General features: G+C 36.8%; 1 protein-coding gene across 1 annotated transcript; it reads left to right on the top strand.

The window, feature by feature from the left end:
• The first annotated feature begins 259 nt into the window (after nt 1-259).
• On the top strand, nt 260-17,417 carry LOC135077321 (TOM1-like protein 2). Its single transcript, XM_063971850.1, has 15 exons — nt 260-376; nt 661-908; nt 1,837-1,944; nt 2,631-2,726; nt 7,171-7,272; nt 8,176-8,322; nt 10,807-10,958; nt 11,011-11,118; nt 11,177-11,275; nt 11,745-11,815; nt 11,928-11,993; nt 12,162-12,267; nt 15,422-15,512; nt 16,081-16,140; nt 16,817-17,417. The coding sequence occupies exons 1-15, from the start codon at nt 322-324 to the stop codon at nt 17,003-17,005; spliced, it is 1,698 nt and encodes a 565-aa protein (XP_063827920.1). The 5' UTR covers nt 260-321; the 3' UTR covers nt 17,006-17,417.
• The last annotated feature ends 5,743 nt before the right edge of the window (nt 17,418-23,160 follow it).

Genomic DNA, 23,160 nt, shown 5'->3' with positions numbered 1-23,160 from the left:
AATTTTATTATTTCTTCATTCTTTGGCAACATGTTGATTCTCTGAGATAACTTCTAGTTTGTTCGTGTTCTGTTAGAAAACTATGGGTATACTTCATTTAAAGCTCTAACTTATTACATTTTTCTGTGACAGCCTGTATTTTTGAAATTCACATGATTCAATTAATCAAGTTACGATTCTAATTGAAACAATCGATTTAATCGATAAAATTTGACAGGTATCTTTTTTATCTGTATTTTTAGTTTTTACGTCAGTCAGTTTTGTGGTGACAAGTGAAATCGGTGAAATCTTTTTCATAAATTCTTTGATTATTTTGTAAAAATGTCCTTCTTTGGGGTAGGAAATCCCTTTTCTACGCCGGTGGGTCAAAAAATTGGTAAGTGTACCTAGATATTCAATTTAAAAAGCCTCTCGAGGAAAATATTGAGGAAGGAAGTCTTTTCTCGTGACTAGCACTAAAATATTTTTGTTGCGCACCATATAATCTGGTTTTCTCTTTGTTGATTGAGATATCATTTACTTCGAGGAGACAAAAAGAGAGGCAGTTATGGTTATGGAGATATGGTGGTTTAATTTTATTGCTCTGTACGTCATTGCACACAAAGTAATAAATTAGTTTGACCCTTTGATTGAAAAGTCCAATAAACTATTTTTTCGCAGAACAAGCTACAGATGGCTCGTTACCCTCCGAAAATTGGGCTCTTAATATGGAAATATGTGATATAATAAACAGCAGTACCGATGGGCCGAAGGATGCAGTTAAAGCCATAAGGAAACGGTTGACACAAAGTGCTGGCAAGAACTATACTGTTGTCATGTACTCGTTGACTGTTCTGGAAACCTGTGTGAAAAATTGTGGAAAGGCTTTCCATGCTCTGGTTTGTCACAAGGAGTTCATTTCTGAACTGGTGAGTATATTTTTATTCAATTTTGAAACATACTTTGTTCGAAAATTTTCAGTCATTGAAGAATAGGTACCTAGTTTATTATAATGTACGGCTAAAATAACTCCCTCTAGGCATTGTAAATTAACAGTTCTTTACAAACCTTGCCATTTTAAAAATATCATTACGCCCTTGTACCTTCTCATAATCAGACGTTGTCACAAAGTCACTTCTTAACAATACATTGTTATCAAACAAATGTTAGTGTCAATGAACGTGACTCAGTATCTTTGTTTATATCTGATGAAATGTTTGATATTAAATATTGGAATTTTACATAAAAACAGACAAAAGATGCTAAAGATAGATGCCTTTTAATTTTGCCTTGAAATAACTTTTTTCTTTGTATTTCTGTCTGATTTACAATAAAATAGTTTTTATTTTATGAAGCACAGTAAAAACCATTGAAATGAATACCACTCTAAGTATTGTGTATTATTAATGTAACCTTGTAAGGTTGACAAATACCTATAAAGAGCAATAAAACTAGTTTCTATGATAAGAACTGGTTTTTAAGACCAATTCTCTAAGTATGTTCTTAAATGGAATAGTTGTGTAAGATTATGCAATAATTTACTTTAGGTGTCATCTTTAGTAGGCTCTACTAAATTATTTTGACCAAAGATATATATTTTATCATTCTCTAGTTGGTCAATTGTTGGTAGACCAATTAAAATCATATTTTCATGTTTGCCAAGATAGTAAAAGGCCCATTTGTGTCTCCGCACTTAAAATTGTTGATAAACTTTTACTTAAATGGCAGTTAAATCACCATAGTTTTAACTAAACTCACACATTTAGCTTTTATAATCAAGTAGTTGCTACAATACATAGGAGTTAAGTAGGAGCTAAATGATTGAATTGTTTTTAACGGAATATTTTTTGTTTTCAGGTAAAACTCATTGGCCCCAAAAATGATCCTCCGACAGTAGTGCAAGAGAAAGTCTTGAGTCTTATCCAATGCTGGGCCGATGCTTTCCAGAACCAACCTGAATTGCAGGTGTGTTATTGTAATATACTAAAAATTTGTTTGTTCATTTGTTTCAGCCAAATAACGTCCATTGCTGGACAAAGGTCTCCCCCAAGGATTTCTGGATTTCCATAACAATACCTAAATGATAAAAATCAGTACCTACTAGTATATGGTCAATAAGACAGTATCTATACTGATATTATAAATGCAAAAGTAACTCTGTCTGTCTGTCTTGCTTTCACTCCTAAACCACTGAACCGATTTTGATGAACTTTGGCATAGAGATAGTTTGAGTCCCGGGAAAGGACATAGATAGTTTTTATCCCGGTTTTTGAAACAGGGACGCGCGCGATAAAGGTTTTCTGTGACAGACAAAATTCCACGTGGGCGAAGCCGCGGGCGGTAAGCTAGTGTATTATAATTGTGATCTTATTTGATTAATTTCTCTGTCTCAGTTGGGGCATAAACCCTTGAACTTCTACCTTAAGTATTCTACAACTTTTTTATACAATAATATGCAAAAATAATGGAATTGGACTATTTTACAACTGAGAATATGAGTCATGTTTTCTGTAGGTTTTCATTCTTGCTTTTACTCATCATTGTAAATAGATTTCAATCTTGATAAAGTTTGACATGAGAGCATATCAGATTATGTTTATCTTTGGGCTGTTTGTGTCTATTTTTTGTAAAAAACAAGTCAATTTTTACAGGGCGTAGTGCAGGTGTACAACGAATTGCGTACTAAAGGAGTGGAGTTCCCTATGACAGATCTTGATGCGATGGCGCCAATCTTCACACCACAGAGGGTATGTTTCATATTTATTTACATACCTATGTAAGGATACATTAATACACACTATGAAAGTCTTCATACGTGTTCCCATTAATATTGTTTAAAGTTTCATGGTCATATTGATAACAGCCAATCAATTGACATAAATATTTCCCTATTGCGCTCTCTATACAATAACCATGAAAATGTTAATGACGTCACTGTTTTTCTCGACATTAAGGTTTGACTACTAAACCATCAGTCTCTTTAAATTTATTTTTGATTTAATAGAAACAAATATCAGAGAATCCGCTGCAAAAAGGTGCATGCTCGAATTCAGGAAATAATTGGGTATTTCACAAACAAATTATTTAATTGGGTAATTTTATCAATATCACTCATAACTCAGTCAGGCATGTCGATAAAATATATTAAAATCTGTAGTTATTAAAATGTTGTAGTTAATTATGAATTTGTTATCAAAATAATATGTAGTTGCTTGCAGTTGTGTATTATTAGAAAACTAAGGCCTTGAATTAGTGTTGACAAACTTATCTATTGTTGATCTTGTAACAATGCTTGCCTGTATACATTGTATACAGAAAGGTCATGCTATACAATATGACTTTCACCATGAAACTACGTTTTGTTTCGCTCTCAACTTATGGGTACTAATATTTTAAATGCGAAAGTTTGGATGTCTGGATGTCGGGATGTCTGGATGTTTGTTACTCTTTCACGCAAAAACTACTGAATGGATTTTGACGAAACTTTACAGTATTAATGTTTATAACCCAGAATAACATATACCTACCTACTTAGGAATTTATGACGATCTGTGACAAACTAAATTTCACGCGGGTGAAGCCGCGGGCAAAAGCTAGTAGGGCATATTTATCACTGGGAAGCCTTGTAAACAGTAGAGCTGCATTAATTTAAGATCATTTACTTAAAAGATAATGCAACATTATGTTATAATTTTTGATTTATTAAAACTTCTTGCATCTACTGTTTAACACTTACTTGCGTATTTTCTTTAACCTCACTTATAAGTAGGTAAACGACATGGGACTATGTGAAGAAGTGATTGAACCTATATTTTGATTCACCCCATAAAGGTTGAATTATATTTTAATTAATAGCCTAGGCGCAGCCCACCGACTTTTAGTTGGCCGTTAATTGGGCCCGATTCTAATTTGTATGAAGAATCGGCAGATATCAAATCGGTGCAATGTGCGCACTTTCATACATGTCCAGACTGATCAACAGCCCGACCCAAACCCAACTATCGGCCGACACAAAGTCTGTAGTCTGTGGTTAACTTAGGCCGTTTTCTGACTTGTCGGCTTGGCAGCGGCATGACATCAGCACGCTCGGCATACGCGGTACCGAAAAGCTTACCGAGCGCCTATATTTCTATGGAGCGTTCCTGATTGAGTCTGTGCCGCGCTCTGTAAACTTTTGGTACCACGTATGCCGAGCGTGCTGATGTCATGACGCTTCCGCGCCGACAATTCAGAAAACGGTCTAAAGGCCTATTCAGACCTAAGCGGTATTCGCTACCGTCTGCGGCAGAGAAAACCCAGTGGGTATGCGGTAATAATACTGTTCAGACCTAAGCGGTATTCGCTACCGTCTGCGGCAGAGAACGCTCTAGCCGCGGTACTTGATACTAAATACCTGAGCGAAACCCGCGTGGTATGTACCTCTACCCACAGCAGCAGCGAATATCGCTCAGGTCGCTCTAGCCGCGATACTTGATACTAAATACCTGAGCGAAACCCGCGCGGTATGTACCTCTACCCACAGCGGCAGCGAATATCGCTCAGGTTTGAATAGGCCTTAACTAAGGTATGTAATAATATACCTATGTGTCACACGTAAACAGCACTCCCTGCGGTGTCGTAGGTTAAACCGGTTTGTGACGCATATCAGTGTGATAATTGTGTCAATTAGCAACTATGCCATTTGCATAAATATCTATCGTACTCGTATGTGTAGAATCTATATTAATGAGAGAGAAGGTCAAGTTGCTTGTTAATACGAATTAGGGTTAATTCTTATTATTATAGACTACTAGCTGACCCGGCGAACTTCGTACCGCCTTAGCGTAGAGATTTTCTTTATATTTTTTTCCGTAAAAACCTTGTACAGAGTATTAGAAAACTACAAAAAAAAATCAGCCAAATCGGTCAACCCGTTTTCATGTTATGTCGTGACAACGGAAAACGGGTTTCATTTTTATATATATAGATGATCGCTTTAATTCAGTACAAATAATTATTACATAATAGGTTCTGCTCGCGGTTTGGCATATACAGTCGTGGTCAACTAATTAGGGACAGATAGAATACTAAGCAATACTAAGTGTTCATATCCTATTATTGTGAGCTTCATTCAATATTACTGGCTGTTACTTTGTAAACATATTGACTATCAAGTACTCTATTTAACAGAATACAATAACAACAAAAAAATTTACTAACTTAATAAAAAATCTTAATCAAATCACATGAATCGGTAATTATGGTACGGACGGTCTGGCCACCTAATTAGGGACGCTTAAGTTTTTCCTTCTAAATTAAAAAAATAAAAAGTAATAACTTTTATTCTGTTCATTTATAATTTCGGCGTCAATTTGAAAAGCGATATTCTTATCTTCAGAGTTAAAAACTCATCAAATTATTAAAGGTAATGGGCTGAAAGAACAGCAACAATGCGCTAAGTTATAATCAGTCTTTATCAGTGTGGATGGCCATACCAGTAAATTGCAGATCATCTGAAATGTTCCAAAAACATGAATCTACGATGCAGTGGCTTATTTCAAAATCATGAAACCACAGAAAGTATGCCTAGAAGGAAGAGACCAATAAAAACAACCCCACAAGATGATCGCAGAATGGTCACTCTCGCAAAGAGAGACCCCTTTAAGGGTTTCGTTCTGATCAAAAGCGAGATTTTTGGACCAGAACCGTCTGCTGGAGTATCTGCGAGGACTGTCAGAAGGCGACTGGTGGAGGCAAAGCTTGTAGGAAGAGTTCCTCGAAACGTTCCACTACTGAAGATGGAACATAAAGAGGCAAGATTGGCGTTTGCAAGAAAGTATGGACATTAGGCTTTTGGTCAATGGATAAATGTGCTGTTTTCTGATGAGACCAAGATAAATCTTATTTCATCCGATGACAGACAATACGTGCGACGACCTGTAAAGTCCGAAATGATACCAAAGTAAACGAAGAAGCAGGTGAAACATACAGGCGGCAATATCAAAATCTGGGGCTGTTTTTCTGGACATAGAGTGTAACTTATAAATAGAACTGAAGTTAAACTTGAGCAATTCCAATACAAATAAACATTGGAGAAAACGATGCTATCGTATGCTGAAGAAGTCTTACCAGTCTCATGAACATTTCAACACGATAACGACCCAAAACATACCGCGTACTCTGTTTAATCGTTCCTAGCGCAACAGTCAGTGACGGTACTAGATTGGCCCGAAAACAACTCGGACTTAAGCCCTATAGAGCTTATGGTATGAAACGAAGGAAAAAGTTGCAGCTCAACGTACTGGCACTAAAAATCAGCTTTTCGTGGCATTTAATGGTGTTTGGAATAATATTTCCTTAGAAACCTGTAATGATTTGATTGCATCCATGCCGCGCCGATGTCAAATGGTTATAACCAACAAAACCAACCATATTGGTTATAAAAATACGTTTGATGATTTTGTTTTGTATTCTATATTTATTAATGAAAACTTTTTATGTAATAAACACTTAAATAATTTCCAATTTATTTACATTTACAGTGAAAGTGTTACGTGTCCCTAATTAGTTGTCCATCCCTAGGTCAATAAATGTGTAGGTGGCAATGATTTATTTATTTTAAAAATATTGATCGCAACTAGCTAGTTTCTTTTCTGGCCTTTAAATATTTAGAATACTAGCCAAATTACTTGTTATTAATAGGCACAAGCTACAAAGCCTCGTGAAGATTTTTTTTTCGGACTGGATAGACGGTCTTGTGTTTTAGTCATATAACGTCCCTAATTAGTTGACCACGACTGTATGTGATATTCTGATGTATAACTTATAATATTTCATTATAACTTAAGGATTAATTTATTAAATTATAATTTTATCTCAGTTGTTTAGTTGTAAAATTATTACGAAACATTACAATATTATAACAATACTTGGCTACTTGGAATTTATTTACAAAAATGTACCAGAATAACCAATATTAAGCGTAGCAAAGGCCTAAGGCGATTATCACACTGCACCGCGGTCCGTGTGAATACATATTATTATAACGAATCCCGCGCGCAGACGCGTTGTCACTTGTCAGTGTGTTGTGCCGCGCGTGTTTTCTATACAAACTGAGGTACTTGCATACAATGATTAAATCTGTCGTCCCGCTTACCGCGGCGGAGCGCGGTGCAGTGTGATAATCGCCTAACACAGTGTCACAATTTCCAGAGTGTCCCCGATGGTCCTGAGCCAGTATTGGTGGGGTCTCCGCAACGCGCGCCGCCGCAGGCTTCGCCCACCAGGCCCAGCCCTGAACAGGCGGTCGCTACGGTACGTGAAACGTGCAATTTAGAAAAATAAATTTAATCATATATCTATCAGCTAGCTGTAACTTGACTTACTTGACTTATGGTCCTATGTCCCCTAGATGGGGCAGAGGGCATCCACAACAGTCCTCCATCTCGTTCGGTCTTGAGCTTCTCGCTTGATCTCGCTCCAGGTTTTGCCGATCTTCTTCGCCTCGTCCGCTACAGTGCGCCGCCAAGTTTGCCTGGGTCGACCACGTTTGCGTTTTCCTTGGGGATTCCAATCCAGAGCCTGCTTAGAATTAGAATTGCATTTGTGTGAGTGATCGCCAAAAGTACAGTTAGTAAAACACATACAAATAAAATTAATGTTTTATTAAAAGGAAGTCCATAAAACACAATGTGACTAACTGTCCAATTCTCGACCTCATAATGACTAAATCTTATAACTCTTCTACTCCGCTCATTGCATCTTCATCTTCACTCTCGTCTGATGACTCATCAGAGTCAGAGCCTGTGTTAATAATTATTATTTTTGCATAAAATTTCTTTCACTTGGCTGCTTAATGGTTTTCGTACAAGAAATTCACTTATAATAGGAGCCATTTCACTAATATTTCGAACACAATCACATAAAATTACACGTCTATCTGCTACCAGTACCGGGGGTGAAGTGAAGTATGTGAGCGGCAGGGAAGTGACGCGTGGCGGACGCGCCGCGCCTCAGGCCGCTTGCTATAAACTAGTATAAACCGGTTTAAACCATGCGCGGGACGCGCCGCGCCTCAAGCCGATTGCAACTCTACACTATCGGTGTGCACTCACTCACACAAATGCAATTCTCAGCTTAAGTTGAGAGGACTGTAACCGACTTTGAATAAAGGTTGAGGTTTTCAATTCGACTGTATGTTTTTGTGCTCCCAAACAGGTGACCCTATCCGAGAGTCAAACTAACAAGCTTCGCGCCGACTTGGGCGTGGTGGAAGGCAACATGGCCGTCATGAACGACATGCTTAACGAGCTCACGTCGCAGCCGCCCGCCGCGCACCACCCCAGCGATATAGAACTGCTTAACGTGAGTATAATAATACAATAGAATATTTGACACAAAGAATTAAAAAAACACATAACACGAGAGCCAAAAAAGACACCCGTTCAGTATCTTCGTAAGTTAAGAGCGTGGCTATTATAAGTTACACACATCACTAAAACCCATCTACGCCTCACTTAGACGATTAATACACTGCACCGCGTTCCGCGTGATTTCATATAAAAAATTCCGCGCGCAGACGCGTTGTCAGTGTGAAGTGCCGCTCGTGTTTTCTATACAAACTGAGGTACTTGCATACAATGATTAAATCTGTCGTCCCGCGTCCCGCGGCGGAGCGCGGTGCAGTGTGATAACCGCCTAAAACCCATCTACGCATCTACACATTCACATACAATCAATACACATTATCAACTAAAGTCCGGTCGCCGAGCAGATAGAATTTCGTACAATGACCCCGAGCTACCCATCCTTATCGCTCGCGCGTAGTTATATTGCTATCGCGCGCACACCTGGGCGTGGTGGAAGGCAACATGGCCGTCATGGACGACATGCTCAACGAGCTCACGTCGCAGCCGCCCGCCGCGCACCACCCCAGTGATATACAGTGTGAGTCACGTTAAAGTGTACATATGAAAATAGATGAAACTAGACATATTTTTATCGACAAAAAAGAGGACAAAAAATTTTTGAGTTTTTTTTTTAATTTTTTATAGATTTTTTTTTCTTCCAATTAGGTACTTATTGTAAAGAAAACGTAATAACTTTTAATCTAAGCGGTATATCCTGATAAAATAAAAACAGTAATAATGCTAAATAACAGGCAATACTAAAAAAATACATAAAATACACAAATAATGCCAACAAATATAAAAAAATGATACGTTTTGAAAAATATCTTCTTTTAAATTCGTGTTTTTTTGGTTATTTGATAAATTTCTCCAAAAAATGCCCCTATAACCGGTGGTTTTTATTACTTTGTATTATTCTCTATCGTATTATCTTTGTAAAACCAAAAATCGCATGTCTATCCCTATCACAACATTTGCTATGATCGTTTGAACAAAGGCCTGCCACCACATTATTCTCCGCTACAGGTAGAGACAATTTTAATTTTAACTAAAATGCTTATTTTACTTCGAAATCTTTTGTTTTTATTTGAAATCTAACTTGTCTTTATCAAAATTACAAATCTAGAGCCATTTTCAGTTTCGTTGTTAACGAAGCGTTGAATGGCGCGCCCGGAGAGGCTTAGTTCAAACGATCATTGCAAACGTTGTGATAGGGATAGAGACATGCGATTTTTGGTTTTACGAAGGTAATACGATAGAGAATAATACAAAGTAATAAAAACCACCGGTTATAGGGGCATTTTTTGGAGAAATTTATCAAATAACCAAAAAAATACGAATTTAAAAGCAGATTTTTTTCAAAAAGTATCATTTTTTATTATTTGTTGGCCTTTTATTTGTATTTTATGTATTTTTTTAGTATTGCCTGTTATTTAGCATTATTACTGTTTTTATTTTATCAGGATATACCTCTTAGTTTAAAAGTTATTACGTTTTCTTTACAATAAGTAATTGGAAGAAAAAAAAATCTATAAAAAATTTAAAAAAAAATCTCAAAAAATTTTTGACCTCTTTTTTGTCGATAAAAATAGGTCTAGTTTCATCTATTTTCATATGTACACTTTAACGTGACTCACACTGTAGAGCTGCTCACCGTGAGTGTAATAATACAATAGACGTGTTAACACCACCAATCTATTGACGTACTTTTTAAAACTGTCAAAACGAGACTCCGATAGATTTTGTATGGCAATCCAAGCAAGTGACGTCACTATTTTGTCAACTTGAAACTATCTAACGTGAGTATAATAATTTTTTGAGTCACACACACATAAATAAACACATAAAATTCAGTACTTAGGCTCTTTCCAAGGCGCTTATACACGTCTCAAATAGCTTGCCCTACCACCACTTCGAGACAACATATGGGTTGGTGCTGAGAAGGGACGAAAAAAACTCAATCACCTTTGTCAGCCTCTTTTTGGAGTGTAGATCATGGATCATATTAGATCAATTATTCGGATTGTTGTGCTATACCTACGTACGTACGTTTGAAGCGATCCATGAGGTGTTCCGCGGCAAGGAGTGTGCATTTAAAGCGCGGTCGATCATCTAGCTAGTGCAACCTCTAGCTATATTATTACCGCACCGACTGATAGCTGAAGCTGAAAGTAGACGTAACTGAGACTTAGTGGACTTTCGCGTCATCCCGTCAAATTCACAGCAGCTAGCAGACGCTGCTAGAGGGAAGATTCCCGCGCACTCATATTATCATTAACATAGTCTCATTCGCAGGAGTTAGCATCCACGCTGCGAACGGGAAGATACGCGCGGCAGTCACCCTTAATATCATTAACATAGAGTCCTATTCACAGGAGCTAGCGGGAAGATTCGCCCTGAAGTCACTCATATTGTCATTAACATAGAGTCGTATTTCCAGGAGCTAGCGGACACCTTGCGAGCCATGCAGACGCGCGTTGCCGAGTTAGTAGGGCGGCTGGCAGGCGAGTCGCCGCTGACGGCTGAGCTGCTGCACGCCAACGACCGCCTGAACAACCTGCTGCTGCGGCACCAGCGCCACGTCAACAACAGGTCAGTGGCTGGGGTACAGTCATGGCGGCTAGGGTACAGTGTTGGCGGCTAGGGTACAGTGGTGGCTAGCGGATGAGTCGCCGCTCACAGACGAGCTGCTGCACGCCAACGACCGCCTGAACAACCTGCTGCTGCGGCACCAGCGCCACGTCAACAACAGGTCAGCGGCTGGGGTACAGTCATGGCGGCTAGGGTACAGTGGCGGCTAGGGTACAGTGACGGCTGGCGAGCGAGTCGCCGCTCACAGCTGAGCTGCTGCACGCCAACGACCGCCTGAACAACCTGCTGCTGCGGCACCAGCGCCACGTCAACAACAGGTCAGCGGCTGGAGTACAGTTGTGGCGGCTAGGTACAGTGGTGGCGGCTGGGGTACAGTGGTGGCGGCTGGGGTACAGTGACGGCTGGCGGCCGAGTCGCCGCTGACGGCTGAGCTGCTGCAAGCCAACGACCGTCTGAACAACCTGCTGCTGCGGCACCAGCGCCACGTCAACAACAGGTCAGTGGCTGGGGTACAGTTACAGGGTACAGAGGTTGCGGCGGGGTACAGTGGTAGCGGCTAAGATACGGTGGCGACAGTCAGTCTGCTAAACGGTTTCTACTGACGCTAAGCGGAATCGACAAAATTTTATTGAATGCCGCAAATAGCGATGGGGCACTTATACATGTAATTTTAGTTAATATGTATTTTAAATTTTAATAGTGTACTCATTCTTGAAAAGCCAAATTAAATAAATGACGCAAATCCGATCCTTTTCAAGTAATGTCTTATTTTTTGCTTTTCCACAGAAATGCTGTGACTGGAGCCACCCCTTCTGCTATCTTGGGCGCTGCTATGGGCGTGCCTAAAAACGAATCACGTAAGTAATAGACAACACCATGTTTGAGTATATTTTATTTGGCCCACCCACTGGTAAAAGAACACTATTATTTTTAGATAATATTGTTTCAAAAGTATGTTATTATTTACAGCAAAGAAGCCTGAAGATGACGCCTTGATCGACTTGAGCGATGATGTGCCGGACGTCGCAAAACTGAGTGAGTTAATTTATTTATTATTAAAATTACCATAATTAAAATACTTAATATCGAGACAGAGTAGCTACATTCAAATTGAACCTTATGGCTTTAATTGACGGTCGAACCAATGTAACATTTCTAACTGCCGTGTATGGATTCGTTTTAAATTAGCTTAATTTTGTGCAGGCGTGAAAGACTCGCAGCCCGACCGATCGCCCGGACAGGCGTCGAAGGACGAGTTCGATATGTTCGCGCAGTCGCGGAACGTTACCTACGAAACTTCTAAAACTGGGTAAGTCAAGCAATCTAAAATTCGAAACGTGTCACTACAGTATGTATGTAGTTAAGGCGATTAGAGTCCTCAATCCGCGTCAAATGGGCATTTTGTAAAGCCTACTCCTCTTTTACTGCTGGACAGAAATAGTTGAAAAAAATACATGTTATACAACAGTTCAAGGACTACATTTGTGACGTTTGAATTTTCGCTACTTCTCTTTGTTTTGGATTAAAAAAATAAATACGGGACATCGATTTTTTACTTAAATTCCCTACTCCTCCAAAACGGCTATGTTAATTTAAAAGATTTTTGCACGAATAGATTAGGAATTCTTTAATCTTTAAATGACACGTTGCGTTTTTCAATCGAACATTACTTTCATTCATAAATTTTACTTTTGATAAATTCCGAACGTTTTGCTGTTGAGGGGGCCTTCGCGGGGTGCGGGCGGCAGTCGGCCGCTGGCCTTCAGACGGGGAGGTTGTGTCACTCGCTGCAAACTGACATTAGCGATCAAAATGATTTTTTTCTTTGGCTGAGTTGCACCACCTGACGTGACCTTACTTTGACCGTAGCTTTGGCGATAACCGGTGTTTTTTTGTATGGAGTTTGACAGATTTTTGACTTTTGTCAAATTTAAAATAAGATGGTGCAACCTAGTATTTGTTTGACAATAGTTTTTATGTCAGAGTTGTTCATAGAGCACGTTCAGTCAGACGATACGATTGAATTAAGGCATGCTCGGACGCTATTATCTACCTAAATAGAACTATTAGTGTAAAAAAATCGACTCCAAAAAAACGGCACTAGATAAGTAAAAGTTGAAAATATATTCCGTTATTTATTTACTAGGCCTTTGCAATCAGTATCCAAATTAGGATCGAGTCAGAATCAGTAACTTAATCGATTTACGTGAAGAAAACAATTTATATTTTTCATACTTAGGCTCGGCGCAAATGGGCCATTTAGAATTAGATTTTCAATATGTTTCTTCGCGAAAATACCACAGTTAAAAAAAATAAGATAAAGTGGTATTGATAAATTGTTCTATAGACCTTATTAAAAAATGTAGATACTGATTACAAATGCCCGTATATCATGATTGATATTTTCGGAGTTGGTGACAGCCTACCTTTTGGTGATTCGTTTTGGAGTTGGTTTTAATTTTTGGTGAAAATTAATTTATTTCATGCTTTTAGTAGACTATAGGTACTCAATAGACCTTGTTGTTGCCACTGAAGATGCATAGGTACACAGTACATTGATACCATATTTTTCATGTTAAGTGCAAATAAACTTCCCTAAATTACCATGAAACGTACCTATTTTAGGCTATAATAATTAAAAAGTTTCGTCGATAAAAACTGAAATCCTCTTATAAGATGATGAATTTTGGGAGCATGTCATGAAACTAAAATTGTTAGCATACAAAAACTTGTTTTAAAAAAAAAAAGGTTTTTTCTTTTAATTTATATTTTTTATTTATGATGCGGAATTTGCTGCGGCGTAGTAGCAAAGATTTTTCGTTATGTTGCTCGTAAGAATTTCGAAGAATAGGGATGTTTCCTGGGTAAAGCAAGAGTTTGAATTAGTCCGTCGGTCAACTTACCAAAAAAATACTTTAAATGTATTTTTCACTTTTTTAAACTTATGAAAATTTAAAGAGATAGACGTGCTTAAAATTGTTGCGATTTGTGACGTCACGCGGAATTTCATCGCATCATAACTTCGTAATTACTTGTTAGTTGACAAATAAAAATATCTAAAGAAAGACTAAAAGTGTTTTTTTAAGAAACTAGCCTATTCCTACGGCAACATTCCAGCTCCATCATCAGACCCTGTTTGCCTTTGAGAGTTGTAGGTACTCGTGATTTTTAAAGTAGCTTACTTACATATTACTTACTTATATTTATATAAATAAATAAATACAAATCAAACGAGCCTAAACTCGATGAAATCGTTTAATCCCGGAGTTGCTATGGGGCCACTGGCATTCCAGCTTCCAGCTCTATCATCAGATCGACTCCATGTCATCACAATATTGCATTGTCATCCGAATTACATGTATATCCAAAATTTTAACTCAATCAGTTGTTGAAGAATTTCTAATAAAAAGACGAGATTAAACACATTTTCAGTTTATTCTTCATAAGTGACACAAAGAGAATGACAATAGACAAAAGAAGAAACATTTGCTTTTTTAAACCATAGACATGTGTTCTAATACCTACAGTTGTCGTCAGGAAGTTGGTCTAACAAATTCAGCTTGCAAGATTCCACCCGAAGTTACCTACATATTACATGTTCAAATTTCGAGAACGGCTGAACCGTCAAAAACATTAGAAAATTTACGAAAAAATTTAAAAAAAATATCCCGTACAAACTGTTCATGGATTGTGTTATTTTTATTAAATACCTTTACGCCTGAGTTAAATGACACCGACATCAAGGTTCATCAATTCAAGTTCAAAATAATAGGCAGTAATGTCATGAAAAAAGAGCTTCTATTCTGTATCTACCTATGCCCGTGTAATTTTGATCGGTGTCAAATCGGAGTTTTCGTGCGGGGTGCGCGGGTGTTGCACGCGGCGTGAAGGTCAAACGCCCAAGGTCATTGAGGACTCTAATCGCCTTAAAAATTGGAATGTGTGGAGATAGAAAGAGACAGCAACAACATTTAGACAAAGACAGCAGCAACAAACTGTTACTACTGTCGTTTCGTTCCCGCCATCAGTTTGATCCCGAAGTCATTATCTTTCGATTCATATCTGCTAAAGAATTAAATATTTTATGTTGTTCGTATATTGCAATATGTCTAGAGAAGTATTCGTAAATTCGTAGCTATTCTGTTTACCACCTCCTTTCATTACACACCGGCACAACATCCTTAACGGTACACCAAGATATTACATCCTGTAAACCTAGGACGTGCGCCGCGATAAGCGGTTATTTATCACGCCGTTTTATCGATTTTGCCCATAAATTTTGATGTCGATAAAGTATATCACGGCGCGCATCCTAGCCCGGCTGATGTGCTGTAGACTGCACAAAGACAAAAAATATTTTATAACGCATTTTTCGTGCCTGGAAAACACTGAAAGAAATATATTATTATCTAAGATGTTGTTACCAAACCACTCAAATTAATTCCTTATCGCTATATTTGCAGTGGCAGCAGCTACGCGGACAACTTGGAGGAGCAGACGGGCGGCAGCCTGGCCGCCGCCGCCAGTCAGCGAGCCACGCAGGGCCAGCCGCTGGTGAGATATCAACCTTGTTGCCTTGTGTTAAGGTCTAGTGAAATTACTATAGATTTACAGGAGCGGCGATATAGCTGCTGACGTATTTTGAACCCTATTGTCTTAAGGTTCAATGTCCAATTATTGGATTGATATTAAATCCAGTTGCCGACACATTTTGAACCATATTTTTTTAATTAATAACTACTTACAATAAAGTAAACCACTCATTCCCAAACTTTAATGCTACAAACATCGTAGGTGACATGATTGCAAAATGCCAAAAGACTAGCTTAATTTCGGCGACAGATTCAGACTTTCTAATCGTGTAGTCTCACTCTGTGAGCAAAATACGTGACGTTCAACATGTTCAGAAACTATGACGTCATGTCACAACATGGCACAATGTACTGCGTATCACGGTGCCCGGCTTTATGATTATTATAAATGTTTACATTACTTTTATTTATTTTTACATAATTTTATTGGTTATTATTATTATAAAAAAATATTTAATGAAACACTTTCATTCTATACATTTTAGCTATGACTCATATATTTTTATACTTATTTTATTATTATATTTTAGCCCACAGGGATGGATCAGAGAGAGATAGATGAGATAGCCGCTTGGTTAGAACAAGAGAAGGTGTGTTTTATTTTCTTTTCATTTTATTTACATCATTATTCAAATGTATATTTACTTTATTTCATTTATTAGTCCACATTTTACATATATATTCTTTTTTACATAATATTATGCACCATACTTATATTTAAAATTGCATTTTTGAGTTTCACTAAAATTTAAAATTAACATCATTTATTTATTTATTTTACACACATCCATAACGATAACAAGTACTTACGATCAGTTACTTTTAGGGCACGTATGCACTAACCGCATTTTAGAGCTAAGTTAAATCTATCATACGGATACGATTCACACAATATCTAACTTTAGTTATTTCATCAACTAATATTAACATTCGTCACAAATCACGAATAAACAGAAAATCGATCTGTAAATACGGGTCAATAAAGTCCGGTCGCCGAGCAGATAGAATTTTAGACCCCAAGCTACCCAACCTTATCGCTCGCGCGTAATTATATTGCTGTCGCGCTCGCACACTCACTGCGGGCGCCCGTCGCACAGTCGTGACAGCAATATAATTACGCGCGAGCGATAAGGATGGGTAGCTTTACTAATGATCCATCATTGGACGAAATTCTATCTGCTCGGAGACCGGACTACCGGACGGTTAACCTCACTAATCGGTAGTTTAATTAAAATGGGAATGAAATAAGTGATTTTTCTCCTTTAGGCCGCAACAGATGCAAACGGCGCCCAAGAGAGCGTAACCAGTAGCGATTTCGACAAATTTCTTGCGGAACGCGCCGCGGCCGCCGAAAGCCTTCCCAACGCCGACAACCGGGCCCAGAGCACTCCCTCGCAAACACCCCGCCATCGCCAGATCAAGAAGGAGGAACAGGACTCCATGTTTGCGCTCTGATGCGGTTGAGGACAGGATACGCAGTTACCCCAGGTAGGACGATGATAGGGCTCGGATTTTAGGTGTTAACTTCAATGTTATTTTAGTAAGAACTAATTTTGGCTTTTCAAACATACTTTTGGTCAATTTTGAATGTAAAACTATAACGTCGACAGCAAATGAAACTACAGCTGTAAGGCCTAATTTCCACCAAGGCGAAGCGAAGCGGAGAAGAGAGATGTTTCGGGCGGACGAATATTTTCTAAAGAATTTGAAATATAATGAAATCTGATTTTGGTTATTCAAAACCCTTCTCCTCTCTGGTTTGGTGGAAAGCGGGCCAATACTGTTTGAAAATGTAATGCATGTAATGTGTAAACCACACTCAATTAAATGATTTGATAAATGATAATATCGATGGCTCCTACGTATACGGCGTAAGTGAAAAAAATAGATTTTACAGGAGAGCCATTTAAGTGGCCAGAATCATATTTTTGGGTCATATCTTCTGACCTACTGAAACGAATTTAATGAAATTTCACATTTAGCCTTAACATGTAATGCTTTTGCTACTGCTGTTATCAATTTTTATATTTTTCTTATATATTTTGAGATTTTACGCATTGCCCTTTTACGTCGTCATATTTCTATAATTTCATGTATATTGTTCAACGTAAAGAGACTTAAATGACAACGTAAATATAATATTTTAAGCGATTACTCTCTTTATTTATGCATGTAATTATTTTAATTGTTATCATGTGCTATATCAATAATAAATCAGTTAGAAAAAGTTGTTTAATGTATCGTTATTACGTTTAACGCAAATACGCCCATATACTGTGCTCGAGATTTAGTTAGGCCTTTTAACATAATGTGTCATATTTTTAAAAAATATAAATAACTTGAAAAAATCGAACTGCCTAAGGCGGGAATTGAACCCACGATGCCTTAGGCAGTTCGATTTTTTCAAGTTATTTATAATTTTCAAATTAGTTTGAGATGCGACTCTTAACGCTAAAAATTAAATAACTATATAATGTGTCATAATTTATAAATAAAACAATTTGCTAAATATTTTCATGGCTTTATTTAAGATTTGGATTATAAAAAACTAGCTGACCCGGCGAACTTTGTTCCGCCTTAATGGCAGTAAAAAAGCAGACTTTTTTTTATTTCGAACGGGATAAAAAGTATCCTATGTCCTTCTCCTGGCTATAAACTACCTCCCTGACAATTTTCAGCTAAATCGGTTCAGCCGTTCTTGAGTTATAAGTGGAGTAACTAACACGACTTTCTTTTATATATATAAGATATATATTTATGTAAGCAACTACTCGTATAGATTGACGAATTGTATGATTGGGCTTTATACGTGGCGTAGTTTTGCACATACGCCTATTTGCCTAAAATTTTATTTTGTATCTAATGGAAAAAAAAATATTTTTTCTTACTGACGTTATACAGGGTGTTAGGTAAATGGGTATATGAGCCGACACTAGCCCATGTTAACATGGTCATATAAATGGTATGGTGAAGTCAGAAATTTGATATCATCATTTTATTTTTTTTAATTTTCATACAAAATAATTTTTATAAAATCCGATTTGTATGAAAATTAAAATAATTAAAATGGAGATATCAATTTTCTGACTTCACCATACCATTTCAGGGTGTCCACATTCTGGAAAGTCAGGGAAAAGTCAGGGAAGCTCATAGCAGTCAGGGAAAGTCAGTGAAATAGAGGGGTCACCTGGAAAGTCAGGGAAACATTGAGATTTTGTCTACCAAAACACTGTTTGTCTCCCGAAATTTCCCAGTGATTGTAAAATGTGGGATTTAATTAATTTATGCTTTAGAAAGACTTTTGATCTTGACTATCGAAGCATTTTTTTTTCAGGTTTAGAGTGATCTACATTATGACTTTGTTTTTAGTCATAATTATATTACTCCTTTTTAGTTTTTTATCTAATGAAGTGGATTGATCTAAATTATGACACAATTTTGTTCATAATTAGATTACTTTCATATAGTTTTTTTTTTTCAGGATTAGAGTGATAGATCACTCTGTTATGATTTTTTTTTGTCATAACTAGATTACTCCTTTTTGTTTTAATAGTTGTACTTTTTTGTTTCAGTAAAATGATATATTTTCTATTGTCGATGTGAAAGTGCAACTTATAACTTATGTTTATTTATATTTTTTTATAATTATTTATTGATTTGATTATTGAGTGCAGACTAGTGAGCAGTTCACTGTGAGCGCTATTAATACAGGGTGGAAACGATAAGTGATCTCATTCGATTATTTCTAAACTACACAAGATATCGAAAAACTGCTTACTGATCTTGAAAGTGCTTCACGAGCTCTTTCAAACGATATCAGTAATAGGTTACAGAATTAACTGGTTCTATCTGAAAAGTCAACGTGTCCCCAAATTCAAGGATAAGCCGGCGCCGCAGGATGGACATAGTCATGACTACTTTAGGAAAAATAAGGAAAAAATCTATCTCAATTATTTTTTAATTTACACAATAAATTACGAAATTCTTCGAATATTGACACCCCTTATGATATTTTACATTACCACGACCACCATTTTTCAAATATTTCTGTTTTTTTGTTTGTATCGGCAACTTAAGTAGCGTTGCTGTCCACCCCAACTCTTAAAACCCCCAGAATCCTTGCAGTTTTTACACAAAAGTTAATCAAAATAATTTATATCCTTAAAATTTTGAACGATTTTTACTTTCACTCCACTTTTACTCATCGTTTTGTAAAAAAAAAGTATGAACACTACTGCGGCAAGTTTTTTATAAAGTTGACGCAACTATCCAAGATTCCAAAATGGTATAATACTCTAAGAAGTCTAGCCGCAAAAAAGATACGCGTACCATTTTTACAAGCACTTCGCTTGTTAGTTAGTATGGGATAAATCTTGCAACTAAATTTAAAACCAGTTCTCCTCAACCGATTGAAATTTCGTATACTTATGTAAGTACGATGAAAATGCAATATTATGGTACCATTGAGCTGAAACTGGAGGTGGCCACAGGAACTTCTAAACGAAACGGCGGAATTGCATCTAGTTTGGGTTCGTTGTATTTGTCTTTTAGAGCACTTTAGTGCTAGATGATGTCCAGGGTCCTGATGATGAAGTCAATTATAATTTTCAAACGAAGTCAAGCTTGTTTTTAAAAAAGTTTTTTTTTTATTACAACTTTATTTTAAACTTTTTAGTTGTTTCTCAATCTCATGGCCTAAGTGCTCGGGAAGACAAATCCAACGAACCCAAACTTGATAAACTTCCGCCGTTTCGTTTAGGACTTCCTATGGCCAGCTCCTGCCACCTCTTGACTTCATCATCAGGACCCTGGACATCATCTAGCACTAAAGTGCTCGAAAAGACAAGTCCAACGAACCCAAACTAGATGCAATTCCGCCGTTTCGTTAAGAGTTCCTATCTCAATGTCTCTCTGACTCTGACTCCATCCAGCTCAATGGTATAATATTGCATTGTCATCGTACTTACACAAGTATACCAAATTTCAGCTCAATTGATTAAGGAGAACTGGTTTTAAATTCAGTTGTAAGATTTATCCCATACTAACTAACAAGCGAAGTGCTTGTAAAAATGGTACGCATATCTTTTTTGCGACTAGGTTTCTTAGAGTACCATTTTGGAATCTTGGATAGTTGCGTCAACTTTAAAAAAACTTGCCGCAGTAGTGTTCATCCTTTTTTTTACAAAACGATGAGTCAAAGTGGTGTGAAAGTAAAAATCGTTCAAAATTTTAAGGAAATAAAATATTTTGATTAACTTTTGTGTAAAAACTGCAAGGATTCTGGGGGTTTTAAGAGTTGGGGTGAACAGCAGCACTACTTAAGTTGCCGATATAAACAGAAAACCAGGAATAATTGAAAAATTGTGGTCGTGGTAATGTAAAATATCATAAGGGGTGTCAATTTTCGTTGAATTTCATAATTTATTGTGTAAGTTAAAAAATAATTGAGATAGATTTTTTTCCTTATTTTTCCTAAAGTAATCATGACTATGTCCATCCTGTGGCGTCGGCTTATCCTTGAATTTTGGGACACGTTGTATACATAGTTGGTCAGGGAATTTTGAGAAAATTGTCAGGGAAAGTCAGGGAAAAGTCAGGGAATTTTTTCGAACATTTGCAGTGGACACCCTGCATTTATATGACCATGTTAACATGGGCTAGTGTCGGCTCATATACCCATTTACCTAACACCCTGTAGATTAGAGCAAAATGAAATCATTGCTTAAATAATTGGAAAAAGGCGTAAGCGGCAGTTTCGCCTTTATACGTAGGAGCCATCGATATGTGAAAAGAAAAGGGGATTGACTATTAAGATTGGCTGACAGAATCAGTCCCAATGCTACCTTTCAATATTAATTGGTAATTTTGAACGATTTGAGGAGGCAGAAAAAACATGGCCGCGCCTAGCGGGCTTTAACCCAACAGTTTGGGAACCACTGTAACCCGAGTATTCAAACTTAGCTTTAGATTTAATGTTGTTGTTTTTGCATCGAATTGTGTACCTATAGATATGGTTTAACTGTGCCGGTTTGAGAAAAGAGGTGCGGTCGGGTGCTGTAATTTAATTTATTATGAAAATCTTAAAATTATATTTTATGTTATAAATGAAATATTAAATGAATTATTTCAAAATATACCATCATTTTACACAAATTATGTTTTACTATAAGGGGGTAATAAATTTGGTGAGCACCTAATGTTTAGTTATACTCTAATTTGTATAAACGTTACTGCCGACCGCACCGGCCAAAAAAGTCACTGTGTTTCAAAGTTTCAATATGCCGTTTGGTGCCTGGCTTTTTATAGATGTAATTGAAATATTTTAAGCTGATCTTACAGATTTCTGTAATACAATTGAATATTTTTTGTGCAAACAATGATTTGGTTCGTGTAAATATATTTATCAAACTTTTTATCATATTATAACTTTTGATATTTAAAAGTAGTTATCATGGTATTTAATAAAATCATAAAGCCTTGTTAATAGAGACTAATTCGGGTTTTTAGATGTTTTTTTTGTGCTACATATTATCACATTTCTGACGTCAATTTGTACGAGAAAGGTCAAAGGTCACATAGCAAAATCATTACGTATCATCATAAAAAATATCAATTTTAACGACTTTTGTCTGATTTAAGCCTACTCTGTATTTAGTGTTTTTCGTTCAACTTAAAATACTTCAATCTAAAATACTATGTAACAGCTTCATCACTTAAGTACATGCCGCATCATTGACTAATCGTGTACACTAGGATAAGTATAATTAAGTAGATTTCTCTAATATATACCGTGTGCAGTGTCACTAGACCATGGGAGCATTTAATAAAAGACCGTTGGTGTTATAACGACTATGTAATTATGAATTACGGTTTTATAGTATGTATGTATTCGAAGTGAAAGGTCTTGATTGTGATAAACGATGGTTTTATGACATGATATTTGCTTTTTATCTCATGTATACACATTTTGTGAAAATGTAGATTTAAATCATGAAATTATTTAAAATAACATATTAAACATTTGGGTTGTTTTTTGTTAATTGATGAGATTTATTTTTATTTGTATAAAACAGGGATTATTCGTATACCAAAGGGTATGCCGGTTTAAAATGTAGGGTAAATTAATATTAACTATTTATAAAGTGATGTATATCCGATCGCATTTTCAAAACACATCGCTGAGCATTTTGAAAATGATGTAAAGAGGCAAAGAAGTAATGGAATGCACAGCACACAAGTTGAAAGGAAGACTGAAATATGTTGGTATTTATAAGGATTTTCCCAAATTTCAACTAAAGTGGCTTCATACACTATTGTAACGTAAAATACATTCTTGTTGTTGCGCAGTAGACATTTCTTATTACCTCTATCTAATGTCTAAATAAATTATTTCACATTTAAGCGTGAAAAGAAACAACTCATATCAGTCGATCACAACGAATACGTTGACCTTATGAGATGAGATATGAAGCCTACTGACAATAATCGTTACTGTTATGTTGAAGCACATAAAATCCGTTGAGTTAACGTGCACGGTTTACGTATAAAGTCTACCTTTCTACGTTAGGAATTGCAATACTACAGATCAGTGATCAATGATAACTTACGCA

Source organism: Ostrinia nubilalis, chromosome 13 (genome assembly GCF_963855985.1).
Source record: "Ostrinia nubilalis chromosome 13, ilOstNubi1.1, whole genome shotgun sequence".
Taxonomy (NCBI): domain Eukaryota; kingdom Metazoa; phylum Arthropoda; class Insecta; order Lepidoptera; family Crambidae; genus Ostrinia; species Ostrinia nubilalis.
The sequence above is the reverse complement of the archived record's forward strand: the minus strand, read 5'-3'. Positions and strand labels throughout refer to the sequence as shown.

Bases quoted from the DNA above. Each gene is read 5' to 3' on its own strand.
- LOC135077321 (XM_063971850.1), top strand. From the start codon at position 322: ATGTCCTTCTTTGGGGTAGGAAATCCCTTTTCTACGCCGGTGGGTCAA. The intron at 1,945-2,630 runs GTGTGTTATTGT...CAATTTTTACAG, and splicing joins AGAACCAACCTGAATTGCAG to GGCGTAGTGCAGGTGTACAA. The intron at 10,959-11,010 runs GTCAGTGGCTGG...GTTGGCGGCTAG, and splicing joins CAGCGCCACGTCAACAACAG to GGTACAGTGGTGGCTAGCGG.